We start from the raw sequence: 22869 nt of genomic DNA, 5'->3' as shown, positions 1-22869 counted from the left end.
CTCTACCTAATTTGCATTTTACGCGGGGTATTTACAGGGTTTCGCCGGCGGTGGCGTTTTACTATAAACAGCAACTGCTTGGTGGATGGAAAGTGTGAACGCACGGTCAGTTTTCGGACAGTGCATAAAAAACTCCGAAAAGTCCTGTATTTATAAAAAATTGTTTGAGCTTATAAACAACAACAGGAAATCCATCTTTTGACAACAAGGTTTGCTGGGCTATGGAGGGTTTCATTGACAACAGAGACCAAGTCCGGCAAATTGGAACTCGGAATGTGTTGAGGGAGCTTCGAGTCGCAGACACATCAGGTTTGTACAGGGACAATGCATGGGGAAACGTCCTTGTTCATGTTGTTTGTTTCGGCGTGGAATGAGTACGGGTCATGACTTGTTATGTGAACGGACTGGGAGGCGGGAAATTGTTCATTGGTGGAATATGTGTGTGATTTTGTCTCTTTATAATGTTAGTTACAAATATTGAATTCTTATTTGATGGTCATGGTAGTCGATGACAATATAAACAATTTAAATATTTTGTAAATTTGTATTATGTTTTTTTGTTTTTTGAGAATTAAATTTTTGTACAAACTTGTCTTTACTTTTTTGTTTTAATTTTACTCCAACAAGTCTAACGGGGTCAAGGGCTGGGATGTATTATTGCACATAATTTAGTAGTTGCGATACCGATAACGTTACCCTCCTGCCGACAGCGAAGCCGACAGGAAAAAATTAAACCGTCACTATTTTAATTTATTGAAAATATAATTATAAAACATATTTATGATGATTTTTCTGAAGTTGATCAGAAGCCCCCGCCCCCCCCTGAATACCAGCAGCAATTCGCAATGTTGATCGGCCGAATATAATAATAATGAATTTGCTGTTTGGCAATATCTCAAAAAAGCATTGTTTATAATAAGCGAGTGAAATTATTACGTTCATTTTGTTGTCTTAACCTAAAACTAAAAAAGGATTAAAACAAGTGAACGGTTCTAAAATTTAAAACCAACTAGCAACTGTGTAAGCTACTTTGCCTTTTATGAAAAAAAGTCAACATAAAATGTTAAAGTTTACAATTTCAAACTAACTTTGTCTTCATATTCCCCATGATTATTTCCCTCCAGATTCACAAAGTAATATTCAAGACAATGAAGAGTGGGATGCTGGGATACTAAGGCGTCGTACCCTACGACCTCGCCCAAGGGTCACCTACGAAGACTTGTCTCCCATTCACCGAAGAACACCTTCACCTCTGACGGCAACGGGTAGCTTCACATTTGAACCGAACATTCCAGAGGAGAGAGGGGACATTGATCAGGAACAACAGGAAGCCAATCAGACAAATCGTAAGGAAATAATGGAGGACAGGACTCTAATTTTACACTAGACACAATCCCAGGCCAATGATTTTAGAGTCCAGCCAGACCATGACCTGACAATTCCAACTAGCTTGTATTTTTCAACAGATTAACAATACCTCACTGACCTTACACAAACAAATGATGTTCAAATTCGAATATGAAATTTGCCCCTGGTGGCTAAAACCATGATAGTCATTGTCATTTATACATGAAAAGTTGTTATTTTTGCTTTCAATTTACATTTTGCAACATGTTCTTTCTTAACCATAGGTTCTCTTCCTTCGGAAATGAACTTTGAGACGCCCCCAAAGACGCCCAGATCGTCTCGAAAGTCACCCTCGAAGAGACCCATAGAAATGTCGCCCTCGACCACCGACCTGCCTTTCACAATACACATAGACAGCCCTGGCGATTCCCCGGCCGTAATTTCTCTGCTACCCAAGGAGCCTGTTCCAGCGAAGAGACCAAGAATGCTGATGCTGGGAGACCAGGCATCGCTGGGTCAACAGCTAGCCAGCTTGACCAATGAGCAGCTTGTGGAGTTGGTGGAGGGAGTTGTCGAGAAATATCCTGAAATGCATAAAGTAAGTCGCGTAGAACTCAAACTAAACAATGCTAAAGAAACACATACAGATCCTTGTACTTTGATTAATAAAGTATGTGTCATTCGTCATCCTTTATTTTGCCATATTTACTGCGGAGCCCTCCAAAGTTTAATATTGGAGTCCAATATAGATAATTATTGTACACCTCGCAGCATCGTTTCCACTATAAACGTTACCTGTCCGTTTGTTCCAATGAGGCAAGGTCGTGTCATAGAGAACAATATTGGTGTCTACATGGAATCGTCCTCGTTGATCAGAAGGTCTTAAGAATTTTCAGAGCGAGTTGGAGGAGTTTTTTGTTTTTTTGGAGGAAGAAAATAAACCAGTAACCTGGCGAACTAACGGAGTCACAACTTCAGACTAAAACACCCAGTGTGAAACTGTGTTTGCGCACTGAGTTGGAACTTCAAATTTTGCAATCACCACTCCAATGTCTTCTGCTACAACCCAATTTCAACCAATTACACCCAGCCATGCCCATAGCCCAATTTCACCCATTTTCACCCATTACGCTTATCCCATTCAGGAAGTACTAGCATTGTTACCTGAGCCTGACTTAACCCAGTACCAAGAAAGATTGTCACAGTTACTGCACAACATATTCCGTGCCTTACCTCGAACAAGACTTGCTTCAACCCGTGGAGCATTGAGCTATAGACAGGTCAAAGTTCATCTCTTAGAATTTAAGGTAAGATTAAAATGTTACTGAAACTTCTGCCTCTGGTGTTGATCAAAAAATTAGAAAAAGACATGAACTGTGTATCATCTCTTATTCCACTGCTCCTTATTTAAACAATCTCAAAATTTTATGACTGCAAAGATTTTAAAGGCAGTTGACACTAATGGTAATTACTCAAAATAATTGTTAGCATAAAACCTTACTTGGTAACAAGCAATGGAGAACTGTTGATAGTATAAAACATTGTGAGAAACGGCTCCCTCTGAAAAAACGTAGTTTTCGAGAAAGAAGTAATTTTCCACAAATTTGATTTCGAGTTTCCAAATTTTGATTTTGATGTCCCGAAATCTAGTACCAAAATCAAGCATCTGAAGGCACACAACTTCGTGCGACAACAGTGTTTTTTTTTCTTTCATTATTATTTCGCTACTTCGACGACCAACTGAGTTCAAATTTTCACAGGCTTGTTATTTTGTGTATTAAGATACACCAAGTGAGAAGACTGGTCTATGACAAAAAAAACAATAGAAAATTTCTAGGTTCGCTACCGTCCGTGAACTGTTTTTGAAAGTATGTTTACTTCTTGTGAATTATTGTTTCATTAAGTATACGCTCCCCTCTGCTCGCATGCTCATTAAGATTTCCTTTAACCAAGGCCCAATTTCATACAGCCTGAAAGCGTTATGACTTTGGGCCAATGGAAACTAAAGTTATCAATTTCAAATAGTTTCTGCACTACTTTAATATATCTAAATTTTCTTTTTTTTAACCTCAGAAATACTGTATCCAGCAGGGACGACATCTCTTGAGCTGTCAAGCCTGGGGAGCAGTCATCAATTATGTACTGTTGGCATGGCAACTTGTCAATTTTCTACCAATGTGAGTAAACATTTGCATGATGAGAATAGATTTGCTCTCTCAAAGATGGATTCCAGGCCTGTCTCTTAGGGAACTGTATTGACCCCTTGCACCCGCATCACACGCGGCGACTGATGCCACGCTCACCATGTTGGTGGTCGATAGGTTTACGTGTAAACGCGCACTTCACTGAATAACATACGTTGACATTAATCACCAAATTGGCACATCCAAGATTATTTTGATGATGACGTCGGGTGAATTGGGTCAATAGAGCACACTGCATTCATTGTATTAGCCTAAAGGGTGTCTGGATGTCTTATGGACACCCTGTTTTAAATTTGGACACCCTATTTTATCTAAGAGTATTTTACATCAAGAGTTGGGATACTCTGTTTCTAAATTTCCAGCAAATTTTGACACCCGTTTATCGAATCTTGGCTAAGAGAGGTTTGACTGCACTGGGAATTGTCTGTATTTAGACAATCATTTCGTTTTCTGTTTTATTTGATATTTCAGTTGGGAGAATCCAGCCCATAATAAGGTGAGAAGTCAATGCCTCCGAAGTCTCGTCCTAGCATGTTCCAAGGCACTGAGGTCGGATGAGATAGACACAGAAAGACTAACGGAGCTTAGACCAAGGTAAGGAATAATTTGTTTATAATAATCCTGTGCTGTGCAGACATTAATATCGTTTCAAAAACGTCATTTCTCAATATTGCAAAAACATCACAATCTTGTCCCAAGTGCTCTGTGCATAAACATTTTATTCAATTGCGAGAACTTGCTATGGACATCTGGGATGTTTTAAGAGAGATACAACATTTTGACAATTTCAAAATCACTTAACATAAGGCCGAGTAAAAAAAGAAACATGTTTAGCGTCCCCACCCGCTTCCTTTTTAGGGGCGGCCTCCTTTTTTTGTCTTCTTTTTTTTTCCCTTTTTTTTTGCAAAATAAAAAAAAAAAAATTAATTATTTTTTTTAATAAGAAAAGTCATACATTTTAAACAACCTCAGCTCTTGTCTGGATGTCTTGTTCAACATGTTTCATTTATGTATTGTGTGTTTGAGCAGTAGAAAAAACAATGGATTTTGACATTTTAAAAATAATGGCGGCCATCTTGAAATAAAAAATAAAAAGCCCCTTTCTGCTTTTTCTGAGAAAACCGGAAGCTAAACATGTTTCTTTTTTTACTCGGCCTAAGCACTATTTTAAGAGATGTGACATTTGTGAAGTGACATGACGATATGAAGTTTGGCGATTAGGGTGGGGTGTATTGCTTGGTGTGTGTATTCGCTATAGTAGAGAAGACGTGTATTTGACTTAGTATGATTTACTGCATTTTCTGTGAGAACTACCAAGGAACTACTACCATGTGAATAGTATTATGTCTTCAATCAATCAATCAATCAGAGGGAATTTATATAGCACCAGAAATCAACTAAAGCTGTTCAAAGGCGCTCTGCAAAGATTTTCAGACTTGTAAATGAATAAACAAAATCATTCTGTCCATTCGTATACATACCATGTTACATGGTAAGGTAGAAACCTGGCAACAAAATAAGTGAAAATTGCTGTCATAATGAGTTCCATGCCTGATACTCCATGGAGGCAACGAAGGCCATTGCCTCAATGCCCCTTGGTCATTGCCTTGGTGCCTTGAAATGCTCCAGTACAAATTTACACTTTCCTCATAAGGTGCCCTTTACCAAGGAGAAAACTACTTGGTGTCCTTGCCCTTTCAAAAACCAAGCATACATGACTGGAAGTTTCTTCTTTTGAACCCCTCTATCACACTAATGGTTACAAGGTTTCCCTTTAAAGTTTTTCTCAATTGTAATCTATATTCAAATTGAACTACCTTCCCCCTAAATCCTCTTCACAAACCTTACTGGGAAATGCTGGCGTCAACAATGTCCACAAACAAAAGGTTTATTGTTACTCTGTCCTTACTCTATGTCTCAATGCACACCAACACTTAGTGTCTAGACCACAGCATGTACCATGTATACTGTCACATGAAGATAATGACTGCATAGTCCTTAAGGCCAAGTAAAAAGAAATACCAGTTGATTGTCCCCTTACTCATCCTTTTTTTGAGGCAGCATTTTTGTTTCTCTCTTTGTTCTTCTTACTGTGTATCTCTCATTTAACTAACTAATCTTTTTAGAGATTGTAACTACGTAAAGTAGGTGGTGACTTTAAACTGAAGAATTGGTGGCCAGTTTGCCTTCTTGGCGGCCACCAAGAAATAAAAAATAAAAATCCCCTCATCCTCTTTGTGGACAATCAACTGGTAGATTTTTTTACTTGGCCTAATCATTTAGCTTCATCACTTGTGAAAAGCAATGCCAGGTACATACAAAGGCCAGTGTACCCCAGTGTCCCTGTCAATTGAGGAAGTACATCAGGGTTTCTAAATTGGACTTTTTCAAATTGGGGGAGGGGGCTTCTTGAACCAAAATTTTGAAGTTTGGTCCCCAAAATGTGGGTCATTCTCGACCCAATTTTTGAAAGTTTGGCCTGAGCACGTTGAATTGAAACAATGTCTTATGTGTTAAATTTGCATCGGGTTGAATAATTTTAAATTTGTACCCCTTAAAACTGTGTGTAAGCACTGTGTACTCAGTACTTTCCTGAGTCCTGCGAAAAGGAGGAGGACCTGTCCTAAAATGTTCCAATTTTATTTGAGGGATTTAATATCATACATCTAAAGTTTTGTTGTTGTTGCTGAAATATGGTTACGTATACTGATAATTTGTTATGTTCTACAGATTGTTGAAAGCCTGCCGCCTGAACTCAATGATGCAACCATGCCTAGACTCACTACGTATTTCACTAGACTCTGACGTTTGACAGGGTTCAAGATTTACAATGTATCAGGTAGTTTTTATTGTACATTACTCAGAGCTACAGAACAATCGTCTACTGAGTGCTATAAGGTCATTAACTGCAATACAAACGAAAATTTACTCCATGGCAGCAGAGAATTATCTAGAATTCAGAAAACTCTACTCTGTGGAAGTTGAATAATAGCAAGGTTCTCAAAAACAAATCAACCTAGCAACATGTAAACAGATGGTGTTACCGCAAACCAGATAAACAAGATACTCTACCCTGCAATGCCTCAAAACCCACACTGTGATTTCATATTCGTTATAACACAAAGGCCAGAAAAGTGACAAATGAGTTTGTGAGATGTTTGGAGAAACTGACAGTTTCCTTTTGTCAAAATAGTCACTTAGGAGACCAATCTTGATCAACATACTCAATTTATCAGGAGCTCAAAAAAATGCAAACTCAATTTATAAAGAATCCACACAAACCGCAAGAACGACCTTATAGTCCTGAGCCGACACATTCAATATTCCACTCCAATGTAAGCCCTGTCCAAATTGGTGGCCATGGCTATGGCTGAATCACCGTGACAACATATGATGAAGTATGGGGTGTTCTTAGCAACAGCCACAGCCGTTGCCACCATTTTGAATGCAGCCTAATGTGCCTTTCATGCAAAGAGTTTGAGTTTTTTCTAAAATTTTAAATGTACATTTTTTTTATAGGCAAGGCACAATATTGGTATTTGATAGCCTTTGCAAAACTTATGCAAATTCCTTAATTGTTACATTCTTGGTAAAGTCTACTGCAATAAATTGTTCCTTATAAAGGGAAATTCATGATTATAGTTCATTAAATTTGAAGAGAAAATTAAAACTCGTCATTACGTTAGGCTTTTCCACTAAACCCAGCTTACAAATGAACTTTTAACATTTCTTTCAGCTTAGTAAATTAATTTTGGGTCATCATACTTAAGTGAATACAAGGATACGATTGATATTTTGTCAGATGTTAAGCATGTTGTAATTATGACTTAATGTTTTTAAAAGTTGTATATAAATTATTTTAAACTTTCTTATATTTTGTCATTGGGCGGTTATGAACAACAGTAATTTTTCACTCTGAGTGAGAAAATTTTTCCACCGCAAAAACATTCCATTTCGCCGACTGACTTTAAGTTCGTTCTTGAGAAACAATTCTGCCCCAAAGCAGAATTCTAACCTTACTACTGTTTTTCAGTTTGGCAGATTGTGTTCAAATGTTGTGTTGATAGAGAAGGAAGTTTCATAGTAATGTCAGTTTTTAAATGAACATGGATTTTGAAAGGAATTTTGTTTAAACTTTGAACAGAAATTGCTTTTGTTTAAAATCTTTTATTCTATTCCAAAATAAATACGAGTTGAAACTAAGTTGAGTAGATTTAATTTTGATTATAAATTATGTAAAAGACTTAAAACGATTTGTTTCAAAATTATTGAAGTTTTCAACAAGTATTTAAAACCTAATACCTGTTCATATTTAAAGAATGTCCAGTTTCTTTAGGGAAGCTGCTAAAATAATGCAGAAATCTTGCGTCATTAAGTTATTAGTGGAGCAACAATGGTGACTTTGGAGACACTAGGTGGCAGCAGACATAGTAATTCCATTGTTCTCAGAAATATGTCAACAACTTTTGTTCCAATGTTTTCCATCAGACGATTTTCATTTATTTTAATGCATAATTTTTTCTTGATACCAGCCCAAGTTTTTCAGAGAAGTTTTGTGTCTAAATTCCAGACATGCTTGAGAGGTGTATTTGATTTATGTTCCATTAAAGGACGCACACAATTCCCCCCAAATAAGAAACATTCGGTCTTTCCTGAAAAAACTTACAAGTGCCTTATTGAGTTTGTGAAATTCTTCTCTGTACATTAAAAAGTTGAAAGGTTAGAAATGGCTGAGCCTTTTAAGAAATCAACAAAGAACATGCATCATTCCTTTTATGTTGTGAATTTTAGCTAGCATCAAGGCTTGGTAGAGATTAATATATTTGTGGGCAAACATTTTGCTTGTTAAAGGAACATGTTGCCTTGGATCAGTCGAGCTGTAACCGCTTGTTATAAAATGCATATGGGTAGAAAGATGTTTTAAAAGTAGAATACAATGATCTCCACAAACATGCCTCGAAATTGCACGGTAATCTTTTTACCTCTTTGGCTAACACGTTTGGCCATTTATTGGAGTCAAATTCCCATAAACGGCTGATAGTGTTAGTTCGCGACGTAAAGGAAAACCATGCAATTTTGGGTGATACTTGTGTGTAACATTGTATTCTACTTTTAAAACATCTTTCTAACCATATGCATTCCATAACAAACGGTTTCAAACACTTTTTATAAACAAACTCGTCCGATCCAAGGGATCAGTTTCTTTAAGTAAACCTATAAAAATAATGATGAAATTTCGGTGTGTACCAGGAGTTTTGAATGTTGTACTAATTTTTTAGTTCAGGTTAAAATGATTTGTGATATCTTGATATGAATTTTTTAAATTAAAATGCAATAATAAATTGAATCAAAAAAGGATTATTCTTGTATTCCTTAAAGGTACTGTACATGTTTAGTAATTGTCAAAGACCAGTCTTCTCACTTGGTGTATCCCATCATAAGCATAAAATAACAAGTCTGTGAAAATTTGGGCTCAATTGGTCATCGTTTGGTTATTGTCAAAGACCAGTCTTCTCACTTGGTGTATCTCAACATACTTGTACACGCTTAAAGACAATGGACACTTACTAATTGTCAAAGACCAGTCTTCTCACTTGGTGTATCCCATCATAAGCATAAAATAACAAGCCTGTGAAAATTTGGGCTCATTTGGTCGTTTGATAATTGTCAAAGACCAGTCTTCTCACTTGGTGTATCCCATCACAAGCATAAAATAACAAGTCTGTAAAAATTTGGGCTCAATTGGTCATCGAAGTTGCGCGAAAAATGATGAAAGAAAAAAAAGTATTTTAATACTTTAGTGAGAAGTTACCCTTCTCAAAAACTACGTTACTTCAGAGGGAGTCGTTTCCCACAATGTTTTATACTATCAACAGCTCTCCAATGCTTGTTACCAAGTCAGGTTTAAAGTTAATATTTGTTTTGAGTAATTACCAAATGTGTACCTTCCCTTTAATGCTTGTATGTAAGTGGTGTCCTTCGCTAATGTCACAAGAAAGTGTCCACAGACCTCTGTCCTTCATGTACATGTAGATATTTCATCTAGTGTCACAAAGTTCATGTCCCTGGGAGGCATGCCCACATACAAACAATACAATCAAACTTTCTTATCCCTGCATGGGAGATTTCTTTGAGGTATGACCTCAACCTCTCTAGATTGAACCTTTCATGGGCTCCCAACGTTGAATGGGTGCTCAGGATGGCAATAGCACTGCCTGACACTTGACTCTTCTTCCGCAAGACTTTGCACTTAGTTTAATGCGTAAGGTTCTTTATCAACATCAGTCTTTGATCATGGGGGACAGGAGCATGGTTTTGTCAGGGCGTCGCTTGTTCCATGATTTTCACACAATTTTTTAATTATAGTGACCCAAGCATTAATTTTGTCCAGCAAAGTACAGGTCAACTTGAGGGTGGCTTTAATAAGCTCCAAATATTGGGGGAGGGGAGCATGTTGAAATGATAGCATTTCAATCTTTACGTAACCCAACAAGACATATATTTCAAGGAGCATCTGGGATCGGTATTCCAATCCGAGTGATTGAGAAATAGAACAAAGAACACAAATTTCTTCCTATCTGGAGAAATAAATAGATTGTTCTTCCATATTCACCAGGTGGACTTTAACAGTAAACATTTTTATATTCAGATAAAAGTCTATAATTTCTCACCCCTGAATATGGAAATAAAAGTTTCATGTGCAACTGTATTGTGAACAGTAAAAACTTAAGTGTTCTGAGAAACTGACACATTAAGTCATTTAAATGACAGAAAATAAAGACCAAAGTACACACTGCATTTGAGATCACGTCTGTAGTATTTTATTAATTACATGTAAACCTCTCCAGAAATCTTCAAGTTCAGTTGGATTATGTCATAATAGTGACCAGTAGAGGGCGCTATTAATTATGGTTTGATGAGGACACTGGTAACCCGCAGTCTTAAAATAATTGCTGTACAGAGTTAAATACATCTTGGTAAAATTGTCCATGACCTAGTGTGAACCAGTGTAACCTAGCCAGTGTTTCTGGTTGATATAAAAAGCAATACTAGAAAGCTGCAATACATGGTCACAAAAGGCTGGATTTTAAGACAAACTTTGTACCAGTGTCTGTGATAAGAAGTTATGTTGTTCAATTGAATTGATGGTGCAGTAACAGGTGTTATAAGCATTGATACAGCTTATTCCTGGACAGCCTTGGCTTTGGTTTGAACTTGAGCAGCGATTCTGTCCATATCCCGGATTCCTTGGCTGGTTAGACGACGTCCTCTGCGGAAGAAAACAACAAATAACAATGTCACAGTAATCATAATCATTTGACAATATCAAAAGCTTCTAGTGGAATAACACTGAAGTGTGGTGTGAGCCTCACACCGCTTGCAACCTGGACAGGCAGCGGGGTCAAGAGACACTGGTGTACAGGATGCTGGAGCAAGACTGCCCCACGACCAGCAGCGAAGAGAGGTCAGGCGGACAGGGGTACGCTCAAGTTGTTTATTGAACACAATATACATTTATGTATGTCGTTCGTGACACAACACCATAGACCTATGGGACAATTCTTAACTGATAACAAAACTCAAACCTATTCACAAGTGACTAGGAGTAGGGTCTTTGGGGCAGGAGAAGTTGACAAAAGACCACAGCCATAAACAAATGTTGGCGCAATGGCAAAAACAAGTACCAAGTATCAAGCAAAAACTTGAAACTGATCAATACCAGACAGTTGTGTTTCCTTACCCGTTTCCTTCACGCTTGACAATGTTAACTCCTTCTAGAGCTTGCAGGACCTTGCGTGCAACTGAACCTGACCCTGGGCAGAAATGACTAGGTCTGGTACCTCGACGCTTGCGACCTGAAACAACAAATAGATAACAGGCATGTTTGGTCCATGAAACATTTGATTCAGTACAAGGGCTTACATACATGTACACATGGTTTTAATTGACTTTTCAGGCCTTAGGGCAAACAAATCGGAAAACAGACTTAAGTAGGAAGATTATCATGCCTGACCTTAAAGTTATCAAAATGGATTTTTCAACTAAATATTTAATGATACATCCCTCTCGTTTTAGGAGGAATCAGGATAGTCCAGTAATAAGGAACATATCTGGCACCAAGACTCGATTGATACATAAGAAGAAAATTTTAGGAAAAAAGAAACGATTTCAAATAAGGGAATAAAAGGGTAGCGACGAGTTCTTCAATGGCCGTTTAAAGCCGGCAGGGTTGGCGGCCGCATCGCACGGCAACGACCCTGCAAGGTTTTAAACGAATGTTTAAGAACGATACTACTCTATAAATGCCCTTTGGTAAAAAACATAAAAAATACAATTATATACACTCAGCCCTGATACTTCACGACGGCAACGACGGCAATTGCCGTCGTTGCCCCTACCGATTGCCGCAATGCCCTTCAAAAACCCAATTTTTCACGGCAATGATTGCCGTGCCCTTTTCTCATCATTGCCGCCGTGCCCTTCCTCCCAAAAACAAATTATATTCAACGTTGTCAAAGTTCGAAAATAAGCTAAAAAGTCCCGATGTCTGTGTAAATTTCACGCAGCGAAATAGGCCCCAATTTCACGCACGTAAGGCACAGCAGCAGATTTCAGGCCGGTTAGTTGTTGTTCTTTGCGTGCGACAAAAAAATACTCGCAACATCGAACGCTAGAGGGCGTTTCCGAACAAAGAGATAGCGTGAGATTAAACGCCCTCTAGTGGTAAAATTACGCAAACCAACGCTAAGCGCCTTGAGACAAAGACTCGACGTGCTGTGCATGCTGGGATAGTGGTTTCCCCCATGCTTGGTACATGTGACAGCATAGTCGTAGCGCACCGCATGCATTTATTCTGTCAACATCGTGTCAAAATGGAGCAGTTACGTGGGAATTTTAGAGTCTCTACGAAAAACTACACAACGTGCATGACCAGTAGTAGGATTACGTATGAATAAAAATTATTTATTGTGTATTGTAAGTAGTTGTTCTTTATTTGGTTGAGTTAGATGAACGCTTTCTTTTTTCATTGGGTAACAGTTAGAAAATGGAAAAATTTGAAGAACTATTTTTTACAGGCAACTCAGAGTTTTTTTTTCAAACTGCCGTCGTGCCCATCGCAACTTTTTATGATTGCCGTGATGCCCTTCCAAATTTTTGAAAATTGCCTTGGTGCCCCAAATTTTTACAAAAAGTCAAGGCAAAACTGCCGTGCCCCTTAAAAGCCGAAGTATCAGGGCTGTACACTTTAACAATTGAAAATTGAGGTTTTGATTTTTAGAATCTGTCGATGCGCGCTCGCACTTAGATTAGATTACGCGCTGTTACTATAGCTATGAATTGCGTTCCGCATGTTAATCTCGCGCGCCCGACATGCGGAAGCCAGCTTGTTATAAACAGCTCCAGCTGGTCATCATAAAAGGTTTAAACACCCACACATGACGCGCTCTCCACCAATAGGAGTAGAGAAACTGTCCAGGGTATTTATGAATGTTTAATTAAAATATAAAATAATAATAAAAAAGTAACTAATAGAGCTTATACAGTGAATTACAAAAATTAAAAAGCCTTAACGCAAAGTACTTAACAACGAAGGAAAAACTGATGAGTTGTAAACAAAATATAAAGAACTAAATGCACAAGCATTAGACAACAACAAGCACCTTATAACACAAGTATTGGATAACAGTACATGTGTATATACACAAAAAATCACAAACAGAATTATCGACAGCAAAATTTGTAAAAGGAACTAAGCCGTAGCCCAGAAGATTTAACAGAAGGAATTAAACAACTGAGTATTGAAGCTTTTCTCATCCTTTTGATTTAGAAAAATTGACAAATTATTCTCACCTCCGTAGATTTTCCTCATGGCGTTTACGCCCACACCGCCTCTGAAGTAAAGATGTCTGGCAGTTGATGCTACAAGAATCAAGAAATTCAACCATTATTCATTCACATATTTTATTTACATGTAAAAATTAATCTAATTTCCTGTTAAATATTCCAACATCAAACATCATGGTCTAGTGGTAAGATTGCAGGGGTGGATTTCACAGAGTTAAGACTAGTCTAATCTTGAGTTAGAACGAGTTACTCGTCGAGTTACTCGTCCTAAGTTAGGACCAGCCTGAAGTTTTATTATCTCCTAGGACTGTTCCTAAGTTAGGTCTAATCCAGGACTTGCAATCACAATGTTGTGGGTTCCAATCTTACTAAGCTAATCGTTGACCTTACAATGACTAAAAAAAGTATTTTCATCTAGTTAATGAATCACAATTCCTTGATTTGGGCAATTTTTAATCATAGACGTTAACAAACGTTTGTATGAGAGATATTAGCTGTTGCCAGCTTGTGTTTTTATCACCTTGTGTGAATTTGCCGAGTTCACTTGATGATAATATAAACAAATAAAACAAACAAACTGAATAACATACGTCAAATGTGAATTCTTCAGTGTCAGACTACACTTACCAGCCCGTGTGTAGAACCAGTCTTGGTCGTAGGGTGCCAATTCCTTGTGGATGCCCAACTTGACGAGATCTACCCAATCAGGGATCTTCATCTTGCCACCTGACTTGAAGAAGACCGCGAGGGCCTTCACGAAATCGCCTTGATCGACGTCTTTTACTGTGCAACCACCAGGCATCTACATAAATAAATACCATTGCATGAATTTTACATTAATTGTTTGCGCTTTTTTGAACTTTTGAGCTGGAGTGGAAGGCAATCGAAAAGGAAATCTCAAAAAATAAAATATATTTTGCAGAAAACCAAGAGCATTTAATTTGTACCCAAGCACATCTCATGATCAGGTGATCAGAAAACACAACAAGGCCAACACCAGAAGATCATCACACTACAAATTGCCCTTTCGTTAAAATAAAACAAAACAAAATTATATAATATTTTAATTTTACCCGATGGACAAAGTATCAGCTTCAGGGCCTGTACAAATATGAAGCAAATATAATGTATTGTTTTTTTCCGGAAAGTTTCTGTATCATGCCATCACTTTTTCATGTGATTGATATGAAATAATATACTATCTCAATGAGATATCCCTTTTTGTTAAAATGAGTGAAAAAGTGGTGGTGGCAGGATCTGCTGCCGATTTCACCAAACTCTAGGATTAATCCTAACTCGAGTTAGGACGAGTAACCCGTCCTAACTTTAGGATAGGTTCAATGCTTCCTACCTATTTGGATACAGAACTCAACTCGTCCTAAGTCCCAAGATATATCCTAAGTTAGGAAGAGTTTGGTGAACTCGACGGCTGGAAAGTTATGTTTTTTCTTTGCATGGTCTGACTGGTAATGAAGCTTGACTTTTATCCCGTCATACGTACGTACGCCGTACACAGAAGCAGAAAAGTGCATCAATCGGACACTGAACTTGAGCAGAAAGATTTCTGTATCCTACCACCACTTGTTCACTCTTTTTAAACCAAAATATAAAGGAATATCTCATTAAGGTTAGATAATATTATCGAATGCAAAAGAGGTGGCACTGGCACTGCCTGGATACAAAAAAATTACAGTTGAATTTTAAATAAATTTATTTATTTTTTTTTTTTTTGGGGGGGGTCGTTTTTTTCATTTGAATCCTCAAAAACAAATGTTTGGTTACACTGATGAGATTACAAAATAAGCTGCAAATAAGAAGTTAGTGTTAGAAAATACTAAATATTGTCTTAAAATTATGTTTACGCCCAGAGAAAAACGAGGGTTCATTTTTAACTGGCTCCCAATCTGCACACATCTGACATGGTTTAGCATGCGGTACAATTTACATACAACACGTTGTCCACATTTTCTCAATTTGCAATCCTCACTTCATTTTTTTACCCCCAAAATATTCCCATTTCAGATCTTTATTTACACAAAATATTAACTTCATAATGACCCTGAGTATACATACACTTTAAATAAATTAATAAAAACACTTCAAAACGAATCTAAACATCGTATTTTAAGGATTTTATGAGAGACATTTTACGAAGTTTTTACCTTGAATGCTTTTTGAGGGAAAGAGGGCGCATGGCCGTGTTTCGAGTTCTCGCGTCACCTCGGTGTAAATCTCGCGAGTTTTAGCCGTGTCTTGTCAGCAGCAGAGGGCGCTGTTACAATAATATGATTTTTCACGTGTGTGGTCATAAGTATAGATTTGATAAAGTAAAGATGGAAGGATTGTACGCCTCCTGTTCTTCGCTTCTTCTTCTTGGTGAGGGAAATTTCTCCTTTGCAAGATCTTTGAGTCAGAAACTCTCAGATGAAAGTCGGAATGTCAGCATCACTGCAACATCGTTTGAGATCGAGGAAGCTGTTGTAAAGAGGAATAATGGCAGGCAGAACATAGATGCTCTGAAACAAAATGGTAAATGATTGTCATTTATTGCGTCAAATGCAAGAATATTCAAATGCAAATGTCATGAGTGATGAGTGTCTTCAATGAGTTTCTGGGGTTTTTTTTAAGTTTTTTTTTTAGATGATTGATAGTGAATGGTCAGACAGTAGGGCGCGGTCTACTCTAAATCATAATGGGACTGAAGTTCAAAGTGTAAACTTAATAACATTTGTTCATGAATCCGCTCTTTTTTTTTTTTTGCGGGGCCATAAAGGTTTTAAATTGCAATTACCTCCATATCCTGACTGATTTTGCTGAATGGCCTAAATGCACTGTGGGATGGGCAAAGGGGCTTCGTAAGCCCCTTTTTTCCCATCCCAAAGTGCCTTTCGGCAATTCAGAAAAATCAGTCAGGCGGTAATTGCAATAAACCTTGCGACTTAATTTATGTGAGTTTTTACTTTGCACGTTTTCCCTGTAGGTGTGACTTGTTTGTTTGGTGTCGATGCAACAAAACTTCACAACAATCCATTATTGGAGGGAAAAGAGTTTCAAGGGATCATCTTCAACTTTCCTCACATTCCTGGAAAGGCAAACATTGCTAAGAACAGGGATCTACTCAGAAGTTTCTTCAAAAGGTAAATTCAAGTGCACCTGATCATTATGTGAGAGTTTAATGTTTCAATCAAGCTAGATGCTGGGGCAATTGAGATATACAGCTGTACTTAAGTGTAACTGTAAGGGTCCAATTTTATGGCTTTGCTTTCCGCAATTTCCAGGAATGTGAATTTCTTTGTTTTCTTTGCTTGTTTGCCAGTAGTTGTGCTTGTCCCTTGTCTTTCGGTTTTTGATGTGTGGACAAGGGTCCCCATTAAGTTGGCCCGTGCCTGTTCGGGGTTTCCCTTTTGCACCGATGTCATTTCTTATGTATTTGTGGATTAAAGGTAATAAAATCAAATCAAATAAAATCAAATCAAATCAAATCAAATCAAATCAAATCAAATCAAATAAATTGTGAAGAACAAAGTACAGTTTGTTAGCGCAAAATTCCTCGGTAAGCAGAGCCATAAAATTGGGCCCAGAGATTTTACCCACGTTTGAGCTGCTCTTTGAAACCCAGATCATAACCTGCTAAAAAGTTTGTGTAACAGAACTTGTTCTCTTCCCAACCATAAAAGAACCCCCTTCACAATAATGATGTGATCCATTTCTCGTTTCTATGTTTTAGCGGTGCACAGAAGTTGAGTCCAGCTGGTCAGATTCTGTTGACTCTTTGCAACGGCCAGGGAGGCACCCCAGCAGACGACCCTCAAAGAGAACCGCAGAATTCATGGCAGATTGTTGCCATGGCGACTTATGGTGACCTCGTCTTGACCATGACTGTTCCATTCAGAGCAGGGGAGTACCAGGAGTATGATTCTACAGGCTACAAGTGAGCTGTTTGTTGTCTCTTCATTAAATTTAAGTTTATACTGTTGGGACATCTAACCTTTAAAATAGCGTAACAGTTAAATGGAAGTCAAAAGTTCCGTTTTTAAACCATTAAAAAAAAGACTTAACTCCAGAAACTGTTTTTTGTTAAGTTCGGGAAAACACACCCTTGGTATACTGCAAGCACTCGCCCATAATAATCGTCAAATTAAACATAACTTAAAACAAAACCATGACAAATGTTATTGTGTGGACTCCATCTAACTTCCTGTCTTATTTTCTTACAGAGGTCAAGACAAGGGCTTTCTAACTGAAGGAGCTATCACTCATGTATTTGAGAAAAGTCCATCGCTTCAAGATCATCTCCTTTTGACTGAGACATTGTCAACAATCGTAGATGGACAAACCGTTGACTTCCAGTGCCCAGGAGACTTAAAGATATTCATGACAAGGTAAGGAATGAAACAGTGTGTTAAACAGTCAACTCTCGTTGTAACAAGATCTCTTGGACTGGCAAAATTACCTCTTTATAATAGGAACGTTGTTTTAAGAGGACAGTAAAACAAAGAAACACAAAGCAGAAATGAGATTTTGGACTTCAGAAGGGCTCTTTTAAACTAAGAACCTCTGTGTAACTGCTGTATAATGAGGGTTGACGGTACACATATTACTCAATGAAATCATAGCCAAAGAACCTGGATTTTTTGCAGGCACAATTTGTATGTAACCTAGACTAATATAACCATTGATGAGTTATCAACATATAATGGTTTGTGTTGTGATATCACACTATAGCTTAGCTGTTTAGACTGCAGTTAAGATTGATCTTAACTCTCAATGAAACCATGAAACCATAGCCAAAGAGCCTGCAGCCGATTTCACAAAACTTTATGCAACTGCGTAAGTCCACTTGCGCACTGTTTAAGGCTCAACTTACGCAATAATTATTGCACAAGTGGACTTACGTAGTTGCATAAACTTTTGTGAAATCGGGTGCAGGACTTTCCTGCAGGCACAATTTGTACAAACGTTGTTGATCCAAAGGTTGGTGTAGAATTTTCAATGTGTGGTAGATGAAATTCCGTGTATATTTTGAACAAATTTGTTCCAGAAATTCTTTAAATTAATCCAGCGCGAAGCATTGGAATAAGTCTTTTAAAGCAGGCACGTTTCATGCTTTATCATTCATACTTGAACTAAATGTTTCTTGATTTTTCTGTTTCAGAAATCTCCTCTCCGATTTGAACCATCCTCTAAACCTTTTGAGGACCAGGATAACCTCAACCATTCAGATGACATTCCCTCAAGTAAAGACTCTTCAAGAAGACAAATGCGCCAAGGTTTGTCATGGCAACCAGAACAACTGTCCTGGAGTCTACACAAGTTTACATAAATCATTGAATATTCATGAAGCTACCATTCTGAGACCACACCTCCTTTGTGATTTAGACACCTTGATCGACAGTTATGCAAATGAGGGATGTGTCATTGCTGGAAAACAATTCCATAGATGTGTCATATCTTCTACAACGTTTCCCATCATGCACGAGTTGCTACTCACTGTACCACAAGATGCAAATGATGCATCTTGGGAAAAGACGGTTTCTAAACTTTTAGAGGGTCTTCATGGCAACAGATCAAAACTGAACTTTTCGCGAGTAGATGTAAAGAATGGATCTTTAGTTGGTATTGCATCAGCAGATTCAAGAAACTCACTGAAGCGAAACCACAGTGAGAGCGAACATTCTTGCAAGATGCCAAGTGAAGTAACTGAAGAAACGAGTCCCATTGATCAATGTGTTGTTTGCTTGCAAGGAAGAGTCAGCAATATGAGTATCATAAAGCTCGCTGACAGCTGTGGAAACCAGACTACTGTTGGTGTGTGCGGCAAAGGGGCTTCAAACAATGACATCATGCTTCTATTTTTAGACCATCTCATTATGCATCTATTGCATATTGATGACATTCGGTTGCTGTGGTCAACGGACATGCTCTTGTGGGAGGAGTTTAAAAGAACACACCCCCTGAAAGAAATTGACAACCCTACTGGGATGTTTGATAGTGTACCATTCCAGTCTAGGAGTAGGCACCCTCCATTATACATTAGGGATGTGAGTTTCTGGTGTCCAACAGAGGGTGAGTTTGATGAGCTTAAATTCATGTCAGTACTCCGTCAGGCGAGTGGGTTTTTAATCCATCGAGTCACATTGAGAGGTGTTTATCGGGATGAGGTCAAAGGTGATCTGAGTAGGTGTTATCGGATTGAGTATCTCTCATGCGATCAGGCTTTGAGTAAAGAGAAACTCGCTACTATTCACCCACAAGTTCTAGAACTCATTCGGTTGGAGTTGGGACTCAATGCCCGATAAGAATACACTATATTTAAAGGTATGAGCAAGTTCAGGTGGTGATTAGACCGATAAGACTAAAGCACAGGGAGATTGACTATATGGAACCATGTACTGGAGCATGGTCAAAGGTCAATTCAAGAGCTACTTCATAGCTTCAAGTCTAGTCACTTACCTGAATAAACAGCCTAGGATTGGTATGGATAAAAAACATTGTATATTTTTAGTCTGAAAGCTTACTGATAATGAAGAACATACTAGAACCCTTTTTTACTGTGAAAATCTTTTGAAACGCAACAGCTGATTTCGGTTGTTGCAACCAAACTTGGGTATGGTTTTTCACTATATTCTTTGAGTTAGTGTCCACTGCCTTTAATGAGTTTCTGAAAATAGAGTTTGCACAACTGGTACTTTACAGAAACAGCGTGGGAAAAAAAGCTGCTACTCTTCAACATGTTTTGTAGTTTTTATATGTGATTAATTTAATACAGTGTAAAAACATTTTTACAATAGATTACAATGTTTATGTATAGTAACAGTTATTGAAAACTAACAAAAAATACATTAATTAATACAAATTGATACAATAAAAATGATCTATACTACTGTGCTACAATGTTTTTGGGTGAGATGTACTCACAATGCCACTTTGTACAAATTGTAAAATTAAACATAAGGGCCATGGCAAGATTTTCTTGATATTAATTTTTCAACTATCAGCAGTGTATAGTACTAAATACATTAATCATGGCTATCCACAATTACAAATGGCCCTTAGAAGCCCAAACAAGATGTTTGATGCGTGAAAATATAAAAAAAACTTGCATTTGTGCATTTGCCAGTGAAAAAAATTGCATGCAATCTAAAAACATGAAGTCACATGTTAAATTTTATAGAGCTCGTGAAATAAAAAACAAGTTAACTGGGAGTGCTTTTAGTTTTTGGTCAAACACAAAATACTAATACTTAAATGAAAAGGGGAGCTATGCCTTCGTTGAAACTCTTAATGATTTTGTTTTAATTGTGATAATAAGAATGGCTTCTTATGTCGCGCTCAGGTCCGTCACACAGTGACGCTCATGGCGCTCCAACGTTATTACCCCTGGTCACTTGGCCTTAAATCATTCCTTAAACCATCTCAGCTCCCTGGGAAGTATACAGCCTTGTGCAACAAATGCGCTACTTGGCTAAATCAATCACAAGAACCATCTCTGCCCTCACAGGTACCCATTTACCCCTGGGTGGAGAGAAGCAGTTATATTGAAGTGTCTTGCTCAGGGACACAAGTGTCATGACCGGGATTCGAACCCACACTCTGTTGAACAGAATCACCAGAGCTTGAAATTCGGTGATTCACCATTGGTTCTCCACTTTTATAGAAGATCTTGGAATGTTTTTTGTACAACATAGATGCATTGAGAAAGTTTACATAAAATGCACACATACATTATTTATCATAATCAATGTAATAACTCATGGAGGTTGAACATTCAACAGTTGATTCCAAACAATAATATTTTAGAAATTAATAAACAAAATCTCAAATAAATTTGAATCTTTGAAGATCACCTTTGTTACATTTTGGGTTTCGGTTGGAGGGGTGGTGGTCAGCGGTACCAAAGGCCCCCCATGGTTTGAGAAGCATTACGCTTTAAAATTCCATTAACAAAATTATTCTACTGTCACAAAGTAAGGCACACACACATTTTTTGCCAATAATAAAAACTATTCTAAAATAGACACAAACAAAGAAAAACAACAAAGACATCTAATTAAAAGGTACAAGTAAATATTGTAAGTAAGACACAAATATAGAAGTTAAAAGTTAAAGCAGTGTCGTCCTGATTGAAGCAGGCTTGTGGCTGCACATGGGATTATGAACTCTAACCAAGTTACTGCACGGCCGCGCACTCTCCATATAATACCTATGAAGAACCCTTGTACGTGGGCAGTAACTTGTTGGTTCACAACTCCATGACGTACAGCCAAAGGTCTGCTTTGATTATTATGACACATCCCCTTTAGGAAGTTATCTTACATTAATTCACATACTGAAAGTTATCTTCAGAGACTGAGAAATGTTATTAAAAACTTAGCCATTCTGTTATAGCACAAAACATTTCTGCTTACCAGAATAATGTTACAAGCTCAAATACCATCTCAAATGTACCCCCTCTGACTGGTATCCTTTTTAATTTTGCTTATCAGAAATCTCCTGAAGACGATCATAGCATACTGATAAAAAAGTTGAGTTGTCAAGCACCAGTTCTTTTCAGAACCAACAATACTCAAAAGAGAGATATACACATGGTGTTACCACAAACCTCACCTTATTATACTCCCACCATGCAAAAACTAAATCCTTCTAAGCAGAAAACTGTTAAGCAATGTTTTCTGCTTAGCAGAAACCTGTTTATCATTACCAGAAACCTGTTTTCTTAAGCAGCTCGTTGAAAGAAGGCCCTGGACTTGGATTTACACTAGGAACCCTTCTTCACTACCAGCCTGGCTAGCAGTAGGTCGAGCCTTAGTCAATTGGACAAAGTTACCAAGGCTGCTTGGTACTGGACTAGGAGTGACAGATGAGGTGTAGTCAAACTGTTTAGCTGAGGATGGACCTGTAGTAAGCTGAGCTTGTTTACGTCGTAGCTTGTCGGCATAGTTACGTTCCTCTTGGTCCTCACTGATCTGATCTGTCAAGATGCTTGGTGTTTGAGCTGAAAATAGAAGGAAAAAACAAGGCATATTTTGTAAATGAGCAATGAACAATGAATTCAATAGCAATTTTATACAACCAGTCTTCTTGGTAAAGGGCACCCTTGGAGGAAAGTGTAAATTTCTACTGTAGCATTTTAAGGGCACCAAGGCAATGACCAGGGGACATGGAGGCAATCGCGTTTGTTGCCTTTGTGCAGCATCAGGCCTGTTCAAACTACCTTCACTTTATTTGTAATGAGTAGGTGTTTGGTGGAGTGGTTTACTAAACGGTGTTTGTACAATTTGTTGTTGTACTGTTTTGATTTGTTAACCACACTTACCACACCAATGTAGACTTTTTCTCCAACATTCTTTGACTAGTTATCAACGACCAAGAGAGGGTGCTATAGACCAACCTTTACATTGGCTAAGGCTGTGGGGGAATTGGCGGCTACAGCTATGGCTATGTCTAGATTAGGACAAGCTTTACAAAACCC

General features: G+C 37.9%; 4 protein-coding genes across 5 annotated transcripts in view; 2 read left to right on the top strand and 2 right to left on the bottom strand.

Moving 5' to 3' along the window:
• The first annotated feature begins 56 nt into the window (after positions 1-56).
• LOC139951781 (uncharacterized) lies at positions 57-10616 on the top strand. The gene is made up of 7 exons (XM_071950856.1): positions 57-309; positions 1125-1346; positions 1632-1945; positions 2493-2654; positions 3421-3524; positions 4023-4145; positions 6282-10616. The coding sequence occupies exons 1-7, from the start codon at positions 222-224 to the stop codon at positions 6361-6363; spliced, it is 1095 nt and encodes a 364-aa protein (XP_071806957.1). The 5' UTR covers positions 57-221; the 3' UTR covers positions 6364-10616.
• Positions 10350-15657, bottom strand: LOC139951782 (small ribosomal subunit protein eS19-like). The gene is made up of 5 exons (XM_071950857.1): positions 15560-15657; positions 14025-14199; positions 13404-13472; positions 11293-11407; positions 10350-10821 (listed from the first exon to the last, which is right to left on the bottom strand). Exons 2-5 carry the CDS (start codon positions 14197-14199, stop codon positions 10734-10736), a joined length of 447 nt encoding a protein of 148 aa, XP_071806958.1. The 5' UTR covers positions 15560-15657; the 3' UTR covers positions 10350-10733.
• LOC139951780 (ferredoxin-fold anticodon-binding domain-containing protein 1 homolog) lies at positions 15631-20285 on the top strand. The gene is made up of 5 exons (XM_071950855.1): positions 15631-15926; positions 16378-16534; positions 17125-17328; positions 17615-17779; positions 18553-20285. The coding sequence occupies exons 1-5, from the start codon at positions 15683-15685 to the stop codon at positions 19694-19696; spliced, it is 1914 nt and encodes a 637-aa protein (XP_071806956.1). The 5' UTR covers positions 15631-15682; the 3' UTR covers positions 19697-20285.
• The window catches only part of LOC139951779 (nephrin-like), a 26776-nt gene continuing 24055 nt past the window's right edge, over positions 20149-22869 (bottom strand). For both annotated transcript variants that reach the window (XM_071950854.1, XM_071950853.1), the window contains exon 23: positions 20149-22392. In XM_071950854.1, the coding sequence (XP_071806955.1) occupies positions 22151-22392 (242 nt within the window). In that variant the 3' untranslated portion in view covers positions 20149-22150. The remainder of the gene's footprint in view (positions 22393-22869) is intronic.

Source organism: Asterias amurensis, chromosome 19 (assembly GCF_032118995.1).
Source record: "Asterias amurensis chromosome 19, ASM3211899v1".
Taxonomy (NCBI): Eukaryota; Metazoa; Echinodermata; class Asteroidea; order Forcipulatida; family Asteriidae; genus Asterias; species Asterias amurensis.
The sequence above is the reverse complement of the archived record's forward strand: the minus strand, read 5'-3'. Positions and strand labels throughout refer to the sequence as shown.